Source organism: Carica papaya, chromosome 5 (genome assembly GCF_054855325.1).
Source record: "Carica papaya isolate Zhongbai chromosome 5, ASM5485532v1, whole genome shotgun sequence".
NCBI classification, from domain to species: Eukaryota; Viridiplantae; Streptophyta; class Magnoliopsida; order Brassicales; family Caricaceae; genus Carica; species Carica papaya.
In genome coordinates, this window is record NC_142313.1 from 35018772 (window position 1) to 35036775 (window position 18004).

The following is an 18004-nucleotide window of genomic DNA, read 5'->3' on the forward strand; positions in this document are numbered from 1 at the left end:
CTGAAAATGAGTGGTTTTCTCAGAGCAACTTTATCTTCTTCCTCATTTTCTTTTATACGAAACAATGGACTCATAAAGCACCTGATATATGGATATTCTTGTAAATACCTGTTTGCAATAGTATTTGGATATTCATGTGAACTCACAGCGTCCACAGTCTGATAGGAAAACATCTTAAAACCAATCACTTGAGCAAAACACTTCTAATCAATCAAAATAACAGAAATCATAGATTAACCAGGAAAAAAAAAGAACACAACAGGTAAAAGATCTCAATAATAGGAGACTAATAGTTCTGAAGAATGTATCCAAGTCTAAAGAATCTGCACCAATATTAATAGAAGGTTTGTTTACCCAGTTGAGACATTTCATGTTGTTATTTTCATCTATTTACTTTTTACTAAAGTTGCAAATTGCTCTAAGCCACGTCTGAGTAAGCTTTCAAGAAAAGGTTGCAGGGCCTGGATGCATTGACAGTGGAATACAATTGAAGGTCCGTGTTAGTTCAATTACAAAGAAAAAGTTTTATAAAGAGAATAACATATTATTAATCTTCCTTCAAAGTGATGGAATAATGTAACAATAATTTAAGGTAAGAATACTCACTGATGCAACTGGGACTAATAATTGTGGAACTTCATATGAAACAGTTAACTGAAAACAGAAAATAGCAATTGTAAGAACCTAACTCGTCAGCAAATAGAATAATAGAATGCGACTGGGTTTATCTGCTTTCCATTAATTTCCTTTCCTTCACAAGTCTGAGATGTACAATAATCACAAGTGTAAGATATGTAAAGAAATCTATACTGTTTGTACTTATTTCCTCGTGCCATCAAAATGGCTTGAACTAATAGAAGGGTGTAATCCTTTTCACAGATGGCATATATCAAAAAATGCAATCCAAAACAGTACAAGGACAACCAGAATGGATGATGAGCAGTGCAAAAACAAAATCCAAAATGTAGTTTTGAAGGGAGAAGGATTTCGAGAGAAAGAAGAGAATTGTTTCTCTACTCTTTTCCCCTTGCATTACAGAAAAGATGGAGTGCCATTTTATAGGCTCCATGCATGCGTAACAAACATTATAACAGAATGAAAACAGAAGGAATATTGTGGTAGTGGAGCAGCTGGCTATGCCACCTGTCCAAAGCAGAATATTCAGCAAATACTAAAGTACTCTCTAACAGCTAATGCTAATTTTCTACACTTCCTTTCAATCTAGGTACATAGATATTGAGTAAACCTAGATTGATACAATATTATTAAATGCTCCCTTTAGAAGAGTTTTTGTAAGAATATCTGCAGTTTGTTGATTGGTTGGAACATATAGAAGTGTTATAGATTGGTCTTCTATCTTTTCTCTGATGAAGTGGCGATCAATCTCAACATGTTTAGTTCTATCATGGTGCACAAGATCTTTGGCCATGCTGATGGTAGATTGATTATCACATCAGAGTTTCATAAAGATAGGAACTAAGAACTTAAGTTCAAGTAGTATCTTTTTCAGCCACACACCTTCACATACTCCATGGGCAAGTGACTGTAACTCAGCTTTGGCACTGCTCCTTGAAACAACTAATTGCTTCTTGCTACACCAGGTGACAAGATTACCCCATACATACAAACAATAAGCAGATGTGGACCTCTTACCAGTTACTGATCCTACACATTTTGCATCAGTGAAGATTTCAATGTTCCTGTTCATACTCTTTTGAAAGAATAGCCCTTGTCCTGGAGTCATTTTTAAGTATCTCAGAATCCGGTACACAGCGCTCATGTGTCCTTTAGTGGGTTGAGACTTGAATTGGCTTACGGTACTCACAACGAAACTAATGTCTGATCTTGTGTGAGCTATATAGATAAGTTTGCCAAAGAGTCGCTGGTACCTTTCTTTATCAACCGGTTTATCATCAATTTTGAGACCAAGTTTAATATTTGACTCTATAGGTGTTCCTGCAGGTTTACAGCCAAACATACCTATTTTTTTTAGAAGGTTTAGGAGATACTTACGTTGTGATACAGAGATTCCTTTCTTAAATCGAGCTATCTCCATTCCAAAAAAATACCTTAATATCCCAAGGTCTTTGATTTCGAATTCCTTAGCAAGGAAGTTTTTGAGTTTTAGGATCTCTTCATCATGATCACCTATCAAAATAATATCATCAACATGCACAATTAGGACAGCTATCTTCCTTGAAACACTGTTTTTGACAAATAGAGTGTGATCAGACGAGCACTGTGTATATCCCATATGTTTAACTGTCTTGGAGAATATTTCAAACCATGCCCTTAGTGACTGCTTGAGACCATAGGGGGTCTTTTTCAATTTACATACCTTTTGCGGATTTATTTCAAATCCTGGAGGGACTTCCATATACACCTCTTCTTATAAATCACCATTGAGAAATGCATTTTTCACATCAAGTTGGTAAAAGGGCCAATCAAGATTTGAAGCAAGTGAGAAAAGTACCTGGATGGTGTTATGCTTGACAACTGGGGCAAAAGTTTCCTGATAATCAATCCCATATGACTGGGTAAAACTTTTAGCAACAAGGCGAGCTTTGTATCGACTTATACTTCCATCAGGATTATATTTTGTAGTAAAAATTCATTTACATCCTATTGAAATTTTCTCTGAGGGCTGTTCAGTTAACTCGCATGTCGCATTCTTTTCAAGTGTTTTGATTTCTTTTTAAATAACAACTTTCCATTCAGGGAACTTGAGTACTTCATGAACTATTTTTGGTTCAGTGATGTTGCTGTCAAGTTTACTTACAAGTGCATGAATTGTTAGAGATAGCTTACCATATGAGGCATACTCCTGTATGGGATGCATGGTGCAAGAGCGAACACCTTTTCTCAAAGCAATAGGTAACTCATTATCAATATCAGTATCAATCAATGAGTCTGATATTTCATTACCTGGTGTGTTCTGAGTGTTTGGTCCAGGAGTTGATTCATGACATTGCATAGTTGGTTCAGAAGTTCTACCAACTTGAGTCTTATTCTTTCTTGTGTAGACACATAAGTTACTTTCTGCAAATAATGTGTTATCAGTATCTGTGATAGGTTCATACTCTTTTGTGGTTTCAGGTACAACTAGCTCTTTATTGGTTTCAGGGTCATGTTCAGTTGTTTGAGGAGGTGTATTTGGTAAGAAAATATGTGGAGGTGGAGGTAGGTCAATATCCCACAATAGATATTCTTGAGTGAAATTCTCCCCCAAAATATCTATTGTGGGATAAAATGGTTGATTTTCAAAAAAAGTTACATTCATAGTGTTGTAAAAACGATGAGTACTTGGAAAAAAATATTTGTATCCTTTTTTATTTGAGAAGTATCTAACAAAAACATATTTAATAGCCCTAGGGTCAAGTTTTTCCCGAAGATGAGTATGAATGTGAATATAAGCAGTGCAACCAAACACTTTGAATGGAACAGTGTTTAAGATGTGAGATTTTGGGAAGGCTTGAAAGCGAGTGTTGTAGGGAGTTTTAAACTTGAGAACACGGGTAGACATTCGGTTGATCAAGTAGGTAGCAGTGAGAATAGTTTCTCCCCACAGGAATTTAGAAATATGTGTAGTGAACATCAAAGAACGAGCAACTTCAAGAATATATTTGTTTTTTCTTTCGGCTACACCATTTTGTTGTGGGGTGTAGACATATGAACTCTGGTGAATAATACCTTGATTAGTAAGGTACTGTCCTAGGGTGGATTCAAAATACTCGCAAGCATTGTCAGTTTTCAAAACTTGTATCATGGTGTGGAACTGGTTTGGAATCATGGTGTTGAAATTCTGGAATATGTGGCTTACTTCAAATTTTTCTTTCATTAGAAAGACTCAGGTGATTCTAGTGTAGTCATCAATGAATGATACAAACCATTTTCTTTAAGTAACATTTTTAACTCGTGAGGGTCACCATACATCATTATAGATTAATGCAAATGGTTTGGAGGGTTTGTATGACACACTTGGAAAAGAATTTCGAGTATACTTAGAAAATTGACATACCTCACACTAAAAAGAAAGTGAATTTTCATTTTTAAATAAAGTAGAAAATAGTTGTTTCAAATACAAAAAGTTTGGATTGTCTAATAGATAATGCCATAGTATGATAGAATGATTATCATTTGAACTTCCTACAGATACTGAATTAACATATACCGTATTTGTAATTTGTCTATTCAAAGGAGATGTTCCATTTGCTAGAAGGTAGAGTCTAGAATCCATCTTAGCACAATCAATCATCTTTCCCGAAACTAAGTCCTGAAATACATAGAGATCATTGTTAAATTTAACAACATTTCTAATCTTTACAAATCTTGCTTATAGACAACAAATTGCAATCCAACTTTGATACATAAAGAACTGAATGTAATGTCAAACATGGTGATACATCAATTGACCCAATTCTTGCCACTCTAAAGCTTGAACCATCGGCAATCTTGATAGAAATTTTTTTTTTACATTCACTGTAATTGTGAAGCAGGGATCGATTTCCTGTCATATGGTTAGATGCTCAGGAATCCACAATCTAAACTTCTCTTTTTGTAGAATAAGCAGATAAGCCAAAAAGAAAATTACCTTCTTAGGCAATAGATGCATTACCGAGAATACCCTTTGATGAAAACATTTTTAGGAGAGCATCCATTTGTTCTGGACTGAAGGGAGCACTGTCAGGTTGGGTGGAGGAGCTGTCATCAGATGTTGCTGCCAGAACGCCTGTTGCTGCTAGAGTGCCTTGAGGAGTTTCGAGTCTCGAAGTCTTCTTTTTCCCTGGTTTTCCATTAAGTTTCCAACATCTCTCACGGAGGTGCTCTGGTTTTTTACAGAAGTCACACCATGGGCGACCCTTTTTTCCTCAGACATCGGGAGCTCAGGTAGTGAGAGCCGAAGCATTCTTACTCAATTGAGCAATTTGCGATTCTCCCACATAACCTTTTTGCGACTTTCCTGCGAGGGACCTCAGAGAAGACTTCTCTGATACCCATCAATGGTTTCATGCCCAGAATTCGACCTCTGACTTCGTCCAAAGATTTGTTTAACCCTAAGAGAAATCTGAAAATTCTCTTCTGTTTAACAAAGGTACGAAACTTCTTTGCATCTTCCGAACAGCTCCATTGGTAATCTTCGAAAGCATCTAGCTGTTGCCAACTGCGAGTGAGGAAATTGTAATACTGGGTGACATTCATTTCACTTTGTCGCAGCTCGTGGAGAAAAGATTCAACCTCGAAAATGGTTGAGGTGTTGTCGTGATTGGAATAAGACTCTCAGACCGCTTCTCATATTTCTCGAGCAGTCTCATACAGCATGAAGTTGTCTCCAATCTCGGAAATCATAGAATTTAACAACCACGATATTACCATGCTGTTTTCTATCTTTCAAGTCCTAGCATGTTGATCGTGAGCTGGTGGCTGTATGATTTCACCAGTTAGATATTCATCACAACCTTTCCCGCGGACGAACAGGAGCACAGACGTAGACCATTAAAGATAGTTGTTGCCATTGAGTTTGTGGTTGGTAATGAACGATGAAGATTGTTCCACCAGTCCAGAGTTGATGTGAGTGGGAAGATAAGCGCCTGAGAGAACTTCGGGTGGAGAAGAAGTTTGCTCCTCCGTGGCCATTTGAAGGTTTTGGCGTAGGTGGATTAGATTTTCTGGATCAAACAATGCTCTGATACCATGTAGTTTTGAAGGGAGAAGGATTTCGAGAGAAGGAAGAGAATTGTTTCTCTACTATTTTCCCCTTGCTTTACAGAAAAGATGGAGTGCCATTTTATAGGCTTCATGCATACGTAACAAACATTAAAACAAAATGAAAACAGAAGGACTATTGTGGTAGTGGAGCAGCTGGCAATGCAACCTGTCCAAACCAGAATATTCAGCAAATACTAAAGTACCCTCTAACAGCTAATGCTAATTTTCTACACAAAATATAACATAAATTAACAGTGGTAAAACATTAGAAGATAAAGAAATGGAACACATTGATTGAAGATTGAATGAAGTATCCTCACCTCCACCACACATGATGAAGGGCCTTTTGGAAAAAATCGAACAGCACCTCTGCCATTTGAGAAATCAATTTATCAAGACCCTTCTATCAACTTAAAATGCATAATATAACAGTACATTAGACACAACATATAACATGTAACAGTTGGACCTGGTTTCATCAATCAATGGAACTGGGGAGTGAGTGTAATCATAGAGTTGATTCTACACACAGCCCGTGTGTTCAAGTAATAAAAAAAAAAAAAAGCTGAAGAATAGATATTACTCGTGATGGCTCTAATGGCTTCCCTTTTCTCTGTTTCTGTTTCTTCTGTTGTAGTTCATAACGTGCAACCAAAGGACAACTTAAGGAGGATTAAGACTAAAGAAAATCAAGTTATATAAAATGTATAAAAGAAGCTGAGAATATAACTCCAAAAGTAACGATGCATTTTCATTAGAATATAGAAAAACAAAGGTGAAAGCAACCCTCATCATCTTCATCCATTTTGTATGACAGGTGGGCCCCCGAAACCTAATCAAGCTTTTCAATTATTTCCGGAAGAAATTAAAACTATGAAAAAGAATTTTGTATTTTTTTTTCAAAATTTTAACTGAAATTCACAACTCATCTATTCCTAGATGTTCATGCCCACATTAAACCATCATGTTTCCATCTCATTTAGTTCCTATTTTACACATTCAGTCTTCGAGATATTTTTTTATCGAGATGGGAGAAAACACATGATTATCGACCATACATTGCTTGCTGTCACTAGGCATCATATATTAGCTAACATTTTTAACATCAGGGTCATAAAAAATGAAGATTCAGGGAATCTCAAGGCTTCTGCTAGTTAATTTCCAGCCATGTCTCCTAGTACATATCTAAGTACATTGTTCAAAGTTATAATGTAAAATGAATACTCCTATCTTAATTTACATGAACTGAAGCATTCAGCAACGTGATGTGTAAGTGGGATAAAAGCAGGAGATTATTGTGTGTTCCAAATACTAGTGCCCTTTATCTGCTTAACTTCTTAAAGAAATTTTGCAAAAGATGCAAATTCTTTCTCTCAGTTACCTGTTAGGGAGACCTTCAAGAGATCTCCAGTGGATTTTCTGATTTGGAATGGGCTGCAAGAAGTAAATCATCACATAACTTGATGGAAACAATGTAAAACTACAAACAAATTTACTGTAGTTTTTTTTTTCCATGAAAAGAGAGAGCAAAAAAAAAAGACAAAGGAAAACGGGGAAAAGATTTGAGATATTCCATGAATATTATACCTGCATGTTTCGAGCAAGCCAAGAGTATTCAATATCTTGACCAAATGCTTTATATTTCAATGACCATCGAGATAAGTCAGGCTTGTCTTCCACTATCTATTGGAACATAATAAAAATCTTTCACTCTTTTACCAATTGAAATTGCAATTTCTCCAAATCATCAACGGTAAATCATGTTCATCCTTGCAAAGCAAAACTTAAACGACATCATTGTCAAAAACCCGATTAACCTATGGTCTAAACAAAATTATGGAAAAAGTTTATATATGTATGTATCTTAAAGATGAAGGAACTAACTGTCGATATGTACCTTAACAGATGAAATGAAGGGCATCCATTGAGGGATCGCTTCCCGATCAGAATAAAATTTATAAGCAGCAGATGCAGGCACATCAATTTCCATCTTTACCCTGCAATTTCATCATCGTCGCCAGCAATTAATCATTAACCTCAAAAGGATCCACCTCCAATTAATAGCACAAGCACGCTAATTAGTCACTCTTAAAACTGATCATTGAATCAATGCCCAATGAAATTTTTTAATCAACACGCATACCAAAGAAACGCGATATACGAAACACGATTACTGAAAATTCGAAGAAGAGAGATGAAATTACGTGCAATCTTGCCAACTCATGACAGGGGAGGAGAAGGGCTTGGAGGCAGTGGAGAAGTTGCGTTTAGGAGTCCCATTTGGGATTCTAAGAAAGAGTTCAGTTAGAGACAATGACTTCAAAGAAGAAGAGTTCCTGCAACTGGCATTGTAGGGGATAGAAGTTTGGGACTTTGTGACGGAGAAGTGGAGTAGACCGGAAGAATATGGCGTTGAATTAAAGGCGACTGCTGTTGCAGACATTTCTTAAAGGCTACTGCAGGAAGAAGAAGTCAATCTGACCACCAAGTCCACAAACCCAAGCTCATTATCTTCCTCCCGTGCCTTCTATATTTTACGATATAATGCTACCGTAAGATAAGTCTGTTAAAAATGGAAACATTGTTCATTAAAGATGTCCTCACACAAATTTATTAAAATTATATTTAATTTTAAAATATTATAATATATTAATATTAATATTAATAATTTATTTATCAAAGAAAATAAATAATTCTTATACTTTTTCTATCATTTGAATATCTACAATTATTTCTATAAAAATAATAATTTTTTTTAATATAACAATAATTTTTATAACTATTTTAATTAAATAAAAAATAATTTTTTATTAAAAATATTTCAACTAAAAAATTGTTGTAACACTATCTTTATTAGTCATAATACAAACCCAAACAAAAAAAATCTAAGTTTTGTACAAGTTTGAGGGTTGTGAAAACTTGCGTTTAGATATGAATTTTCAGAATTTAAAAAAAATAAAAAAAAATAATAATAATAATAAAACTGGATTCAACGAAATGTAATTTGGTTGATCTTCAGTTCAAGAGGTTGATGATTGAAAAAATCACTCTATTGTAATGTTGTTTTGGTTATTTTTAATTGGGATAGTTTAAAATAAAAAATTTAAGAACAATATATATATATATATATATAAATACACACACACACATAGAGATACACAAAAAGAGGAACACAAAAAACCCTAAAGTGAAGTTGAAATGTAAAACTGTTACCTTTGTTTTTTGCCTTCCTCACCCAAATGCATTCTACTCTGGCATCTGCCTCTCCTCCACATCTACAATCACTGTTTCCTATCTTCCTCCTTTGTTTTGTGTTTATTTCTCATCTCTCTTATGTTTTTGTTTGCCTCTTTTCTCCATTGTATATTCATTTATCTGTTATTTCAATTACATTTCTATTATAATAGAAATTTATTTATTTTTATCAATTCCTACAAATTTAATTAAAACAATTCTTGAATGAGTTATTTAACTTTAGAGATGAATTAAAAAAAAATCTTTATTAGTTTTATTTCATATTTTTTATGAAAAAAATAAATTTTTTTTATCGAATGATTAGAAAAAAAAAGATTTTAGATTTCTTACAAAAATAATTTTAAAAATTCAAAATTATAAAAATATTTATTAACAACAACACAATGAAAGCAATCAATCAATATATATTAATTTAAAATCTGATTCAAATCTAACATAGCACTTATGTATTTTTATATGTCCGTCTTTTCAATTATATTTGTGTTATATATTTTTCTATTTTTTAATTTTGATCTATATCATTATCTATCTTTCTATTTATTCTGCATTTGTCTTACTAGCAATGTTAAAGTTTCATTCACTCGTATTTTCTATCATGTGCTTGCTCTTGTATCTTGTATACTTTTTTTTTTTCCTTTGAAAAAACTCTCTTCCCTCCCTTACTCTTTTTTATTTATATTTAGTTAAAATTATTTATCTCTAATATCCTGTTATATTTTGTAACGGCCCCGGAAATATTAAAATGAAATGAGTATTTAAATATATCAAATGCGGAAGCGAGATCAAAATTTCAGTTAACATCCCTTACACGAAAAACAAAAAACGTACTTAAAATATAAAAGATTAAACTAACTAAGAGAGAAACTCGAAAATAAAACTATGAGTATGACTACAGAGTCTCTAGGCATCCCCTTCGTCGTCCTCCTGCGGAACGGGCTCGGGAACCATATCTTCCTGATCTGAAATAGTTAAATAAGGAGTGAACTACACTAGCCCAGTAAGAACATCACGATATCTCATCGTCACGGAGGTAAAGGTGGGTAGAAAAACACAAAAAGACCAATGGAGCATAATTTACAATAAACTCGTTTATTAACATGAAAACCTTTACTATCCACTTAGCTCGGTGGAATTTATGAAAACAATATAAGAAAAATAATAACATTATCATAATCATGGAATAATATAAGCTGTAAAACATAACACTTATCACGCCTCTTGTAATTCAATCATTGTACAACATATCTTTTTCTCATTTACCAGCCTACTAGTATCCGTGGGGGTCCATAGGGGTTCCGCTACCCGTTAACCTTTAACATTCATAATCAGTTTCCAGGACCGTCCCCATACCCCATCCGGTATGGGCGCCAAAACCATGAACCTCAATACCCCGTCCGGTATGAGGGTGAAACGGGCCGTCCCCATACCCCGTCCGGTATAGGTGCCAAAACCATAAACCTCAATACCCCGTCCGGTATGAGGGTGAAACGGGCCGTCCCTATACCCCGTCCGATATGGGTGCCAAAACCATAAGATCTCCATACCCCGTCCGGCATGTGAGACCACAATCCCGGTAGGGTTCCCTACGGACCTGGTCCGTCCACCATCTCCCAGGATATCTAGTTAGGCTGACCCTCATAATACAATTATCAGTCTACACAATCTTTCATTTTCCTTTTCCTCAGTCAGCATCATCAATTCACATACAAACAGCAAAACAGTAATTCATGCCGAACAGACAACATACAGTATCAGTTTTTCAGTCATTCAACCCATGATTAATAAAAACGTAGTATTTGCACACAAATCTGTAAAATGAACACATCAAACCTCATTTTGCATTTAAAGCTGTAAACAGGCTAAATAACAGTAAATCACCAATCACACTAGACTCGGGCTCCATTAGCCACCTTAAGCAATTTCACACATTCGTTAATTCAAGAAATACCATTTTATCATTTTGAACTTTAATACCGTGATAGGAAATAGGGTGAGGGGTCCTTACTTGTTTTCGGGATCCGAATACGATTCACAGTGCGCCTGCAGGCCGTCCCTAATTTTCCCTGAATTTTTTCCGGGGAACTGAAACACACTAACAGTACCTGCACGTGTTCCAAAAAAAATCCAAATTAGGCCCAGGGCCCCTTTCGGACCAAATCGCAACTCCGGCACGGCGGCGACGAGTCGCCTCGGGTTGGCTGTTTTCGGCCGAATTCGGCCACACTCGCATTGGTCCTTGTCAGAAAACAACCCTAGGGCCCTCGGGGGGCCAAAAATCACGGAAAAGCGGAGCTTACCGGCGGCGACGCTCTCGGGTACGGCGGCTCTCCGGCGAGGTTCGTGTTTTGGTGATTCGGCTTCGGTCAACCTGTAGAGAAAAGAATGGTGATCACGGTGATATAAAAATTGCATCGAATGGAGGCCGGGAAGGACCTCGTCGGAGGCAAAAACCGAGAGGGGCGCGGCGGCGCCGCTGGGTTTCGGCCGCGTATTCCGGCCGTTTGGCCGGGATTTCGGCCTCAATTTGGCCATAGGAGGAATCAGCGGAGAAAAACGAGTCGGGGGTATGAAATTTACCTCGATCGGCAGTCGGAAATTTCCCCGGTGCGGCGGCGGGTGGCGGCGGTCGGCCTCTGGTTCGTCTTCTCCGGCGAGCGGCGGGCGGCTAGGGTTTGTGGTCTGGTGTGGGGGTTCTATTTATAACCCATTGCCTTTTGATCACAGCCGTTCATTTCGTTTTAATCTGGGCCGTTCATTTTTGATTGAATCTGGGCCGTCCGATCGCGCGATTGATCTGGGCCGTCAGATCGCACCCACGCGGATCGCCAACGTGGCTCCTTTCGGAGTGACGCGGTCTTGCCACGTGGCAGGCCCCGGTTGGCCGGGACTGCTGACCGAGCCTGCTGACGTGGCTGCTGACGTGGCCCCCTTTTTTTTCTTTTTTTTTTTTTTTCCTCCTTTCCGGGTGCTACATATTTAGTTATATTTTTTTAAATTATAAATTTATGTTTTATTATATTTAATAATTATTATTTTTACTTAAAAATAAAAAATATTTTAATTTATTTTAACCGGACCAAACTAAAACAAAAAAATTAGTTTAGATCAAATTGAACCAAAACGAGAAAAGTTTAATCTTTGTTCCAGATTATTTTTTTATTTTAATTTTGATGAGGTCGGAATTGATATAATTTAGTCGAATTAGGATTATCTAACACCCCTGGCCAGGGGCGGTATCATTGACACGGTATCGTTTTACTAAAAGAGTCAAAGCTGAAGAGACGAGCTTGAGGCGCTGAAGAAAAAGAGACGTTGCAGAGGAGGCTTGCTGGGGAAGCCTTCGGGTGTCCATAAATCTGAAAAGAAGCAGAAAAAGAGCCGCGGTCGAAAAAGGGGATGCAAGCCGAGAAAAGGAGGTGCTGGGAATTGACTAGGCTTTCTATTTGAGGAAGAGAGTTCATCCAAAAAGAAGAAAGCCTAGGGGAATTTGAGGGTGACATTGAGAAGAAAAAACTAGAAGCCAAGTGGAGCCGAGAGAGAAAGGAAGAAACTCTAGAGGAAGGAGGGGATTATTTCTTCTTCTCTTGTGAGATTTGATGTTTAATGAAGTTCCGCTTTGATGATCTGGATATTGGCCCTTGAGGTGTGATTGACAAACTGATGTTAGCATGTTGATCTTCTTTCCTCTATCTCATCTTATCCCTTTTCTGTCTGACATACATTGATAGCTCAGTTTAATGCAAAATGACGGGGTCCAAAACTTGGTCTAGATGTGCTGTGGTGAATGCATGATCATGATTGAGTATGTGTCTGTTAACTTCTATCCCATGCATATGTTAAATTGGAGTTCAGTAAGGGCTGCTAGGGATCTAATGCGCTGCTAAAACAAGGAATGATGTTTGTTCATGATCTGATAATGGTTTCCATGCTGTGGATTGTGTTTAGTCATTCCAGTTTAAAGTATGCTCATGGAGATACTTTTTCTGACTGTCATATTAGAGGCCTAGCATTCATCAAGATATTGTAGCAACAAGTTTACAATAGTCTTAATGTTGTTCCTGCCTAGTGTGATCTCTTGTCATTTTGACTTTATCTCTAAGGCGCTCTTCATGCATTAAGTTTTGGGAAAGATGATGGTCTGCATGAGTTTTCCTGTTTTTAGGCTATATTATGTTATTAGGTTGACAATGAAGAATTAGTGGAGTCATTAGAAATCAGCAAAAGCACTTAATTGGATTCTTAGGTCATAATATATTCATTTCGGGAAGATTACATTCAGTGGTTTTAGTCTGTTCAAGGTTTGGTATATTACCTGTTTTACCTTCTAACTTGAGCGATTGGTGCTATTTGAATGACATTTCAGAGATGCTTAGATTTGTTAGTGTATTGTCCTTTGCTTTCTTTGAAAATGGTCTTCTTGCCCAAAGTGTTAAAACTGATTTTAGGTCCTGTCAGTCAATGAAGCAGTTTTAGGGATTGCAGTAGACCATGTTTAGCTGATTTAGTATTATTTGCATATAGCCTCATTTAAAACTAAGTTTGGTTCCTCTCAGCAGTCAGTTGAGCTGTTATAGGGACTGCAGTACATCATATTTAGCATTATTTGCATATTAGCCTGTATATAATTTGGCATAACCTCATTATTTATATCTGATTAAGTTGTCTTTTGGGTTCCAGTACTGTTGTCTTTATCATTTACTAAATGTGCAGTATGTTGATGGATCATGTGCATAGCCAATAAGCTTACATGAACATGTGAATAGACATATATGTGGATCCATTTCTATGCATCTCTACCTTGTTCTTTGATGAACGTGTAACTACTATAGTGGCCCTCTTTTTGTCTGGATGTATATAGATTTTGGAAATAAGACAACAATACAGAACAAGAAGATCCTTGAGTGAACATATTTAGACAATAAGATATATTTATGTAATTACAATGCTTATGTATTATTAAGGTATTTAAATTATCCAGGAACTAGTATCTATGGGCTATTCCTATTTAATTAGGAGCTTAGTTAGTTAGGATCTTATTTAGTTTTTCTCTATTATATGTTATTCCAATCAATTATCTTATTTTCTCATTTAAGAGAATTACCATGTAGACTTAAGATTTCTACTTTTATTTCTAGTGCCTATAAATATGGTACTTTAGCTTAGTTATTTAGTCAATTATTCATATAATTATTATTTAAAATTTTGAGTTTTTAAATTGATTATTAAGATCCTGATCTCTAGTATTGATCCTAATGATTTTTTTCTAAATATTTTGTTTAGACTCCTCTTGTCCCACATCAAATGGTATTAGCTGCTAAACTCAGTTCATTACATTGCCTAGATTATCTCATCCCTACTGTTTAAAAAGAAGTTCAATAAAAAAGAAATCCTAAAACCCTAATCAGTTGCCAATAGTAACATCAACAGATAGAACAATCCCCAACAGTGGTTGAAACTACCCTTTCATTGGCATTAAAGGTTGCTCACCAGCCTACGACCAAATCTTGGCTTCTGTAGTTGCTAAAATCCACCTTGCTCACTAACCAACCATCGGATCATTGCTGCAATAATGGGATCCCCTCATTTATGGTCATTGAAAGTAACACTGACACTAGATTTGACACAAGCGACTCCAAACAAATTCTTTATTGGATTAATGACTTTGAAAGCTCGTTGGGAAGCGAGTGGATGACTCCCATGTGTCAATTGCCTTCTTCCCTCTAGGATGGACCGACTTCTCGCATGCTCTAAACCCAACATTACTCTTTGCCACCCAACACCTCCAACGCCCTCTGGGATGCACAGTTTGTTTAGCCATTTTCCTTCTTCATGGGTGGAAATTGATAGATATCTTCCTGACCTCTTGGAGTGTATTTCCAATAACAAATATCCTGATTGTGTTCTGTGGACTGGTGACCATTGAGACATGCCATTAATATGCTTCTCCAGTGTATTCCTTACCCATCTTCTTCCTTCCTCATCCAACAAAATTTTAGAGAAGCGATGGAGATGGATCAAAGCAATGCTTGGGATAATAAATGCTTCAGCTGATCTTTATGAATCTCAATTTTTCCTCTGTTTCCACTACACTGACTTGCTTAGGGAACTTTCCGATCCACCAAGATATGCGTTCTAATTTGGACGTTGGATGGTCTACATCGATGATAATCAAAGTGAAACAAAACAGTAGCAAAATCCTATAATAATCAATTGAAAATATGACTTGGAAATGTTGGCATAATTCTAAAACAGTACCGAATTCAGAAAGAAGCCTTTCCTCTCACCACCTCAAAATACTTGCAAGAATTAGGTCATATCTGGTGACATAGGATTTTGATTATGAAGAATTAATTGTAGAAAAGTTCAAGGTTTCATGAAATCAATCCAACCTCAATGGAAGAATATTCTCTTAGACGTGGAAGATATTATGATCACTCTTTTGCAAGAAAATGATTACCTTAGTAGAGCTGCGCCTTCCAATACTGCATAGCATTCAAAGCGATAATGAAAAGATTTAGCTGATTGCTCATTAGTTAGTCGGGAGAGTTTTTGAAGGTTGTGCCATTAAGCTTAGACTATCTTTGTTGCAGGCAATAAAATTGAAGCTATTTGAGAGGAAATATTGCTTCTCCTTTATTTCCATCATGAATGGTGTGTACTTATACACCCTAAATGCTAACAAATCTAGCAAATTCTAACAAGATCCGAACAATTTTATGGGAAGGAAGAAATCTGTCTATGACTCTCTCTGTATACAGAATCTACAGCTAATAAAAAAAAAAATAGAAAATATATAACCTAATTTCTCCTTATTTTCTACACTTCCCCTCAATCTAGTTTACATATATGTTGAGTAAATTCAGATTAGATATTATGTCATCGAAAGTTCGTTTAGGTAGAGTTTTCGTTAGAATGTTCGCAATCTGTTGACTGATTGAAATGTGAATCAGTGTTATAGTATCATCTTCTAATTTCTCTTTGATAAAATGACGATCGATCTCCACATGTTTGGTTCTGTCATGATGTACAGGGTTCTTGGCCATACGGATAGTTGATTGATTGTTGCACCACACCTTCATAGGTACGTTGTTAAGAGCTTTTAATTCGACAAGTATTTTCTTTAACCACATACTTTCACATATACCATGAGTAAGGGTCCTAAATTCAGATTTTGCACTGTTATGAGATATAACTGACTGTTTCTTGCTTCGCCAGGTGACTAGGTTCCCCCAAACGTAGGTACAATACCCTGATTTAGATCTTCTATCACTTGTATAGCCTGCCCAATCTGCATCAGTGTAAATTTCAACGTCTCTTCTATCTGTCTTTTGAAAAAACAACCCTTATCCTGGAGTTTTTTTAAGATATCTCAAAATTCGATATACAACTCTTATGTATTACTCAGTTGGCTGATTCATGAACTGATTTACTGTACTCACTGCAAAGCTGATGTCAAGTCTTGTATGTGCTAGGTAGATAAGTTTCCCAACGAGTCTTTGGTATCTCCCTTTATCAACTGTTTTTGAATCCAAGCTTAATGGTTGAATCCATAGGAGTGTCAGTAGGCTTGCTTCCTAGCATCTCAGTCTCCTTTAGGAGATCTAGAACGTACTTTTGTTGAGATATTGAAATTTCTTTCTTGGATCTAACCACTTCCATATCAAGAAAGTACTTTAGTATCCGTACATCTTTAATTTCAAATTCTTGGGTTAGGAGTTGCTTGAGTTTCTGAATCTCCTCAACGTGATCACCTGTAAGAATGATGTTATCAACGTATACAATCAAAATGGCTTTCTTACCTAAGGTGCAATGTTTGACAAATAGTGTATGATCAGAGTGACATTGTTCATACCTTCATGTTTTACAGCTTTTATGAATCTATCAAACCATGCATTTGGAGATTGTTTTAAGGCATAGAGTGATTTCTTCAGTTTGTACTTTTTATGAGGATTGTCTGTTAGTTCAAATCTTGGTGGTATAACTATATTTACTTCTTCCTCTAGATCACCATTAAGAAATGTATTCTTCACATTTAGTTGACAAAGTGGCCAATCAAGGTTAAATGCAAGTGAAAGAAGTATTCGAATAGTATTGTGTTTGACTATTGGAGCAAAAGTCTCCTGATAGTCTAATCTATATGACTGACACTCCTATCTGGATTATACCGACTCACACTCCTATCTGGATTATACTTAGTTGTGAAGACCCATTTTCACCCCACTTGGTGCTTTCCTGAAGGTTGATCCACTAATTCCCATGTCTTATTCTTTTCAAATGCCTTGATTTCCTCTTGAACAACTATCTTCCATTAAGGTATTTCCAAAACTTCATGAATTGTTTTGGGCTCTGGTGAACTACTGTCTATCTTGCATATAAAAGTATGATGCTCCGAAGACAGCTTGTTCAAAGAAACGTAGTCTTGTATAGGATGTTTAGTGAATGTCCGAGTTCCATTTCTCAAAATAATAGGAACATCAATATCAGTATTTCAAGTAGGAGCAGAGATTACATTACCTGGATCAAGGGTGGATTCATGGCAGAGTTTTTGGATGATTTAGGTGCTTTTCCTTTGTTTCTTCTAGTATAGACACGTAACTCACTACCTGCAGGTAATGTGTTCTCTGTAATTGGCTTTGATTAAGGTTCTATGAAAGGTTTGTCTGGTGAAGAATGACTCTGTAGATATAGAGGAGGTATACCTTCCATTAAGGTATTTCCAAAACTTCATGAATTGTTTTGGGCTCTGGTGAACTACTGTCTATCTTGCATATAAAAGCATGATGCTCCGAAGACAGCTTGTTCAAAGAAACATAGTTTTGTATAGGATGTTTAGTGAATGTCCGAGTCCCATTTCTCAAAACAATAGGAACATCAATATCAGTATTTGAAGTAGGAGCAGAGATTACATTACCTGGATCAAGGGTGGATTCATGGCAGAGTTTGGATGATTTAGGTGCTTTTCCTTTGTTTCTTCTAGTATAGACACGTAGCTCACTAGCTGCAGGTAATGTGTTCTCTGTAATTGGCTTTGATTAAGGTTCTA

The 18004-nt window shown here is 36.3% G+C and overlaps 2 protein-coding genes across 17 annotated transcripts in view; one reads left to right on the plus strand and one right to left on the minus strand.

The window, feature by feature from the left end:
• Positions 1-207: 207 nt before the first annotated feature.
• Positions 208-8269, minus strand: LOC110813211 (Polyketide cyclase / dehydrase and lipid transport protein). Of its 3 annotated transcripts, XM_088220376.1 has the most exons (8): positions 7911-8267; positions 7604-7703; positions 7294-7389; positions 7088-7140; positions 6027-6075; positions 4172-4273; positions 607-654; positions 208-461 (listed from the first exon to the last, which is right to left on the minus strand). In XM_088220376.1, the coding sequence occupies exons 1-8, from the start codon at positions 8147-8149 to the stop codon at positions 387-389; spliced, it is 762 nt and encodes a 253-aa protein (XP_088076502.1). In that variant the 5' UTR covers positions 8150-8267; the 3' UTR covers positions 208-386. The 3 variants fall into 3 exon arrangements, with proteins under 3 accessions (XP_088076502.1, XP_021895945.1, XP_088076501.1); XM_022040253.2 differs by lacking the exon at positions 4172-4273 and having other exon boundaries at positions 264-461; positions 7911-8263; XM_088220375.1 differs by lacking the exons at positions 208-461; positions 607-654 and adding an exon at positions 2901-3039 and having other exon boundaries at positions 7911-8269.
• A 3909-nt stretch (positions 8270-12178) lies between these two features.
• The window catches only part of DCL3 (dicer-like 3), a 72561-nt gene continuing 66735 nt past the window's right edge, over positions 12179-18004 (plus strand). For 6 of the 14 annotated variants that reach the window (XR_015819300.1, XR_015819302.1, XR_015819301.1 and 3 more), the window contains exon 1: positions 12179-12604. Coding sequence is in view for 1 of the 14 variants with exons in the window: in XM_088220387.1 (XP_088076513.1) it covers positions 12581-12604 (24 nt within the window). In the remaining 13 variants the exon portion in view is untranslated. Of the gene's footprint in view, positions 12605-15991; positions 16043-18004 lie in introns of all 14 variants that reach the window. The other 8 variants (XM_088220382.1, XM_088220380.1, XM_088220384.1 and 5 more) reach the window with 3 other exon arrangements.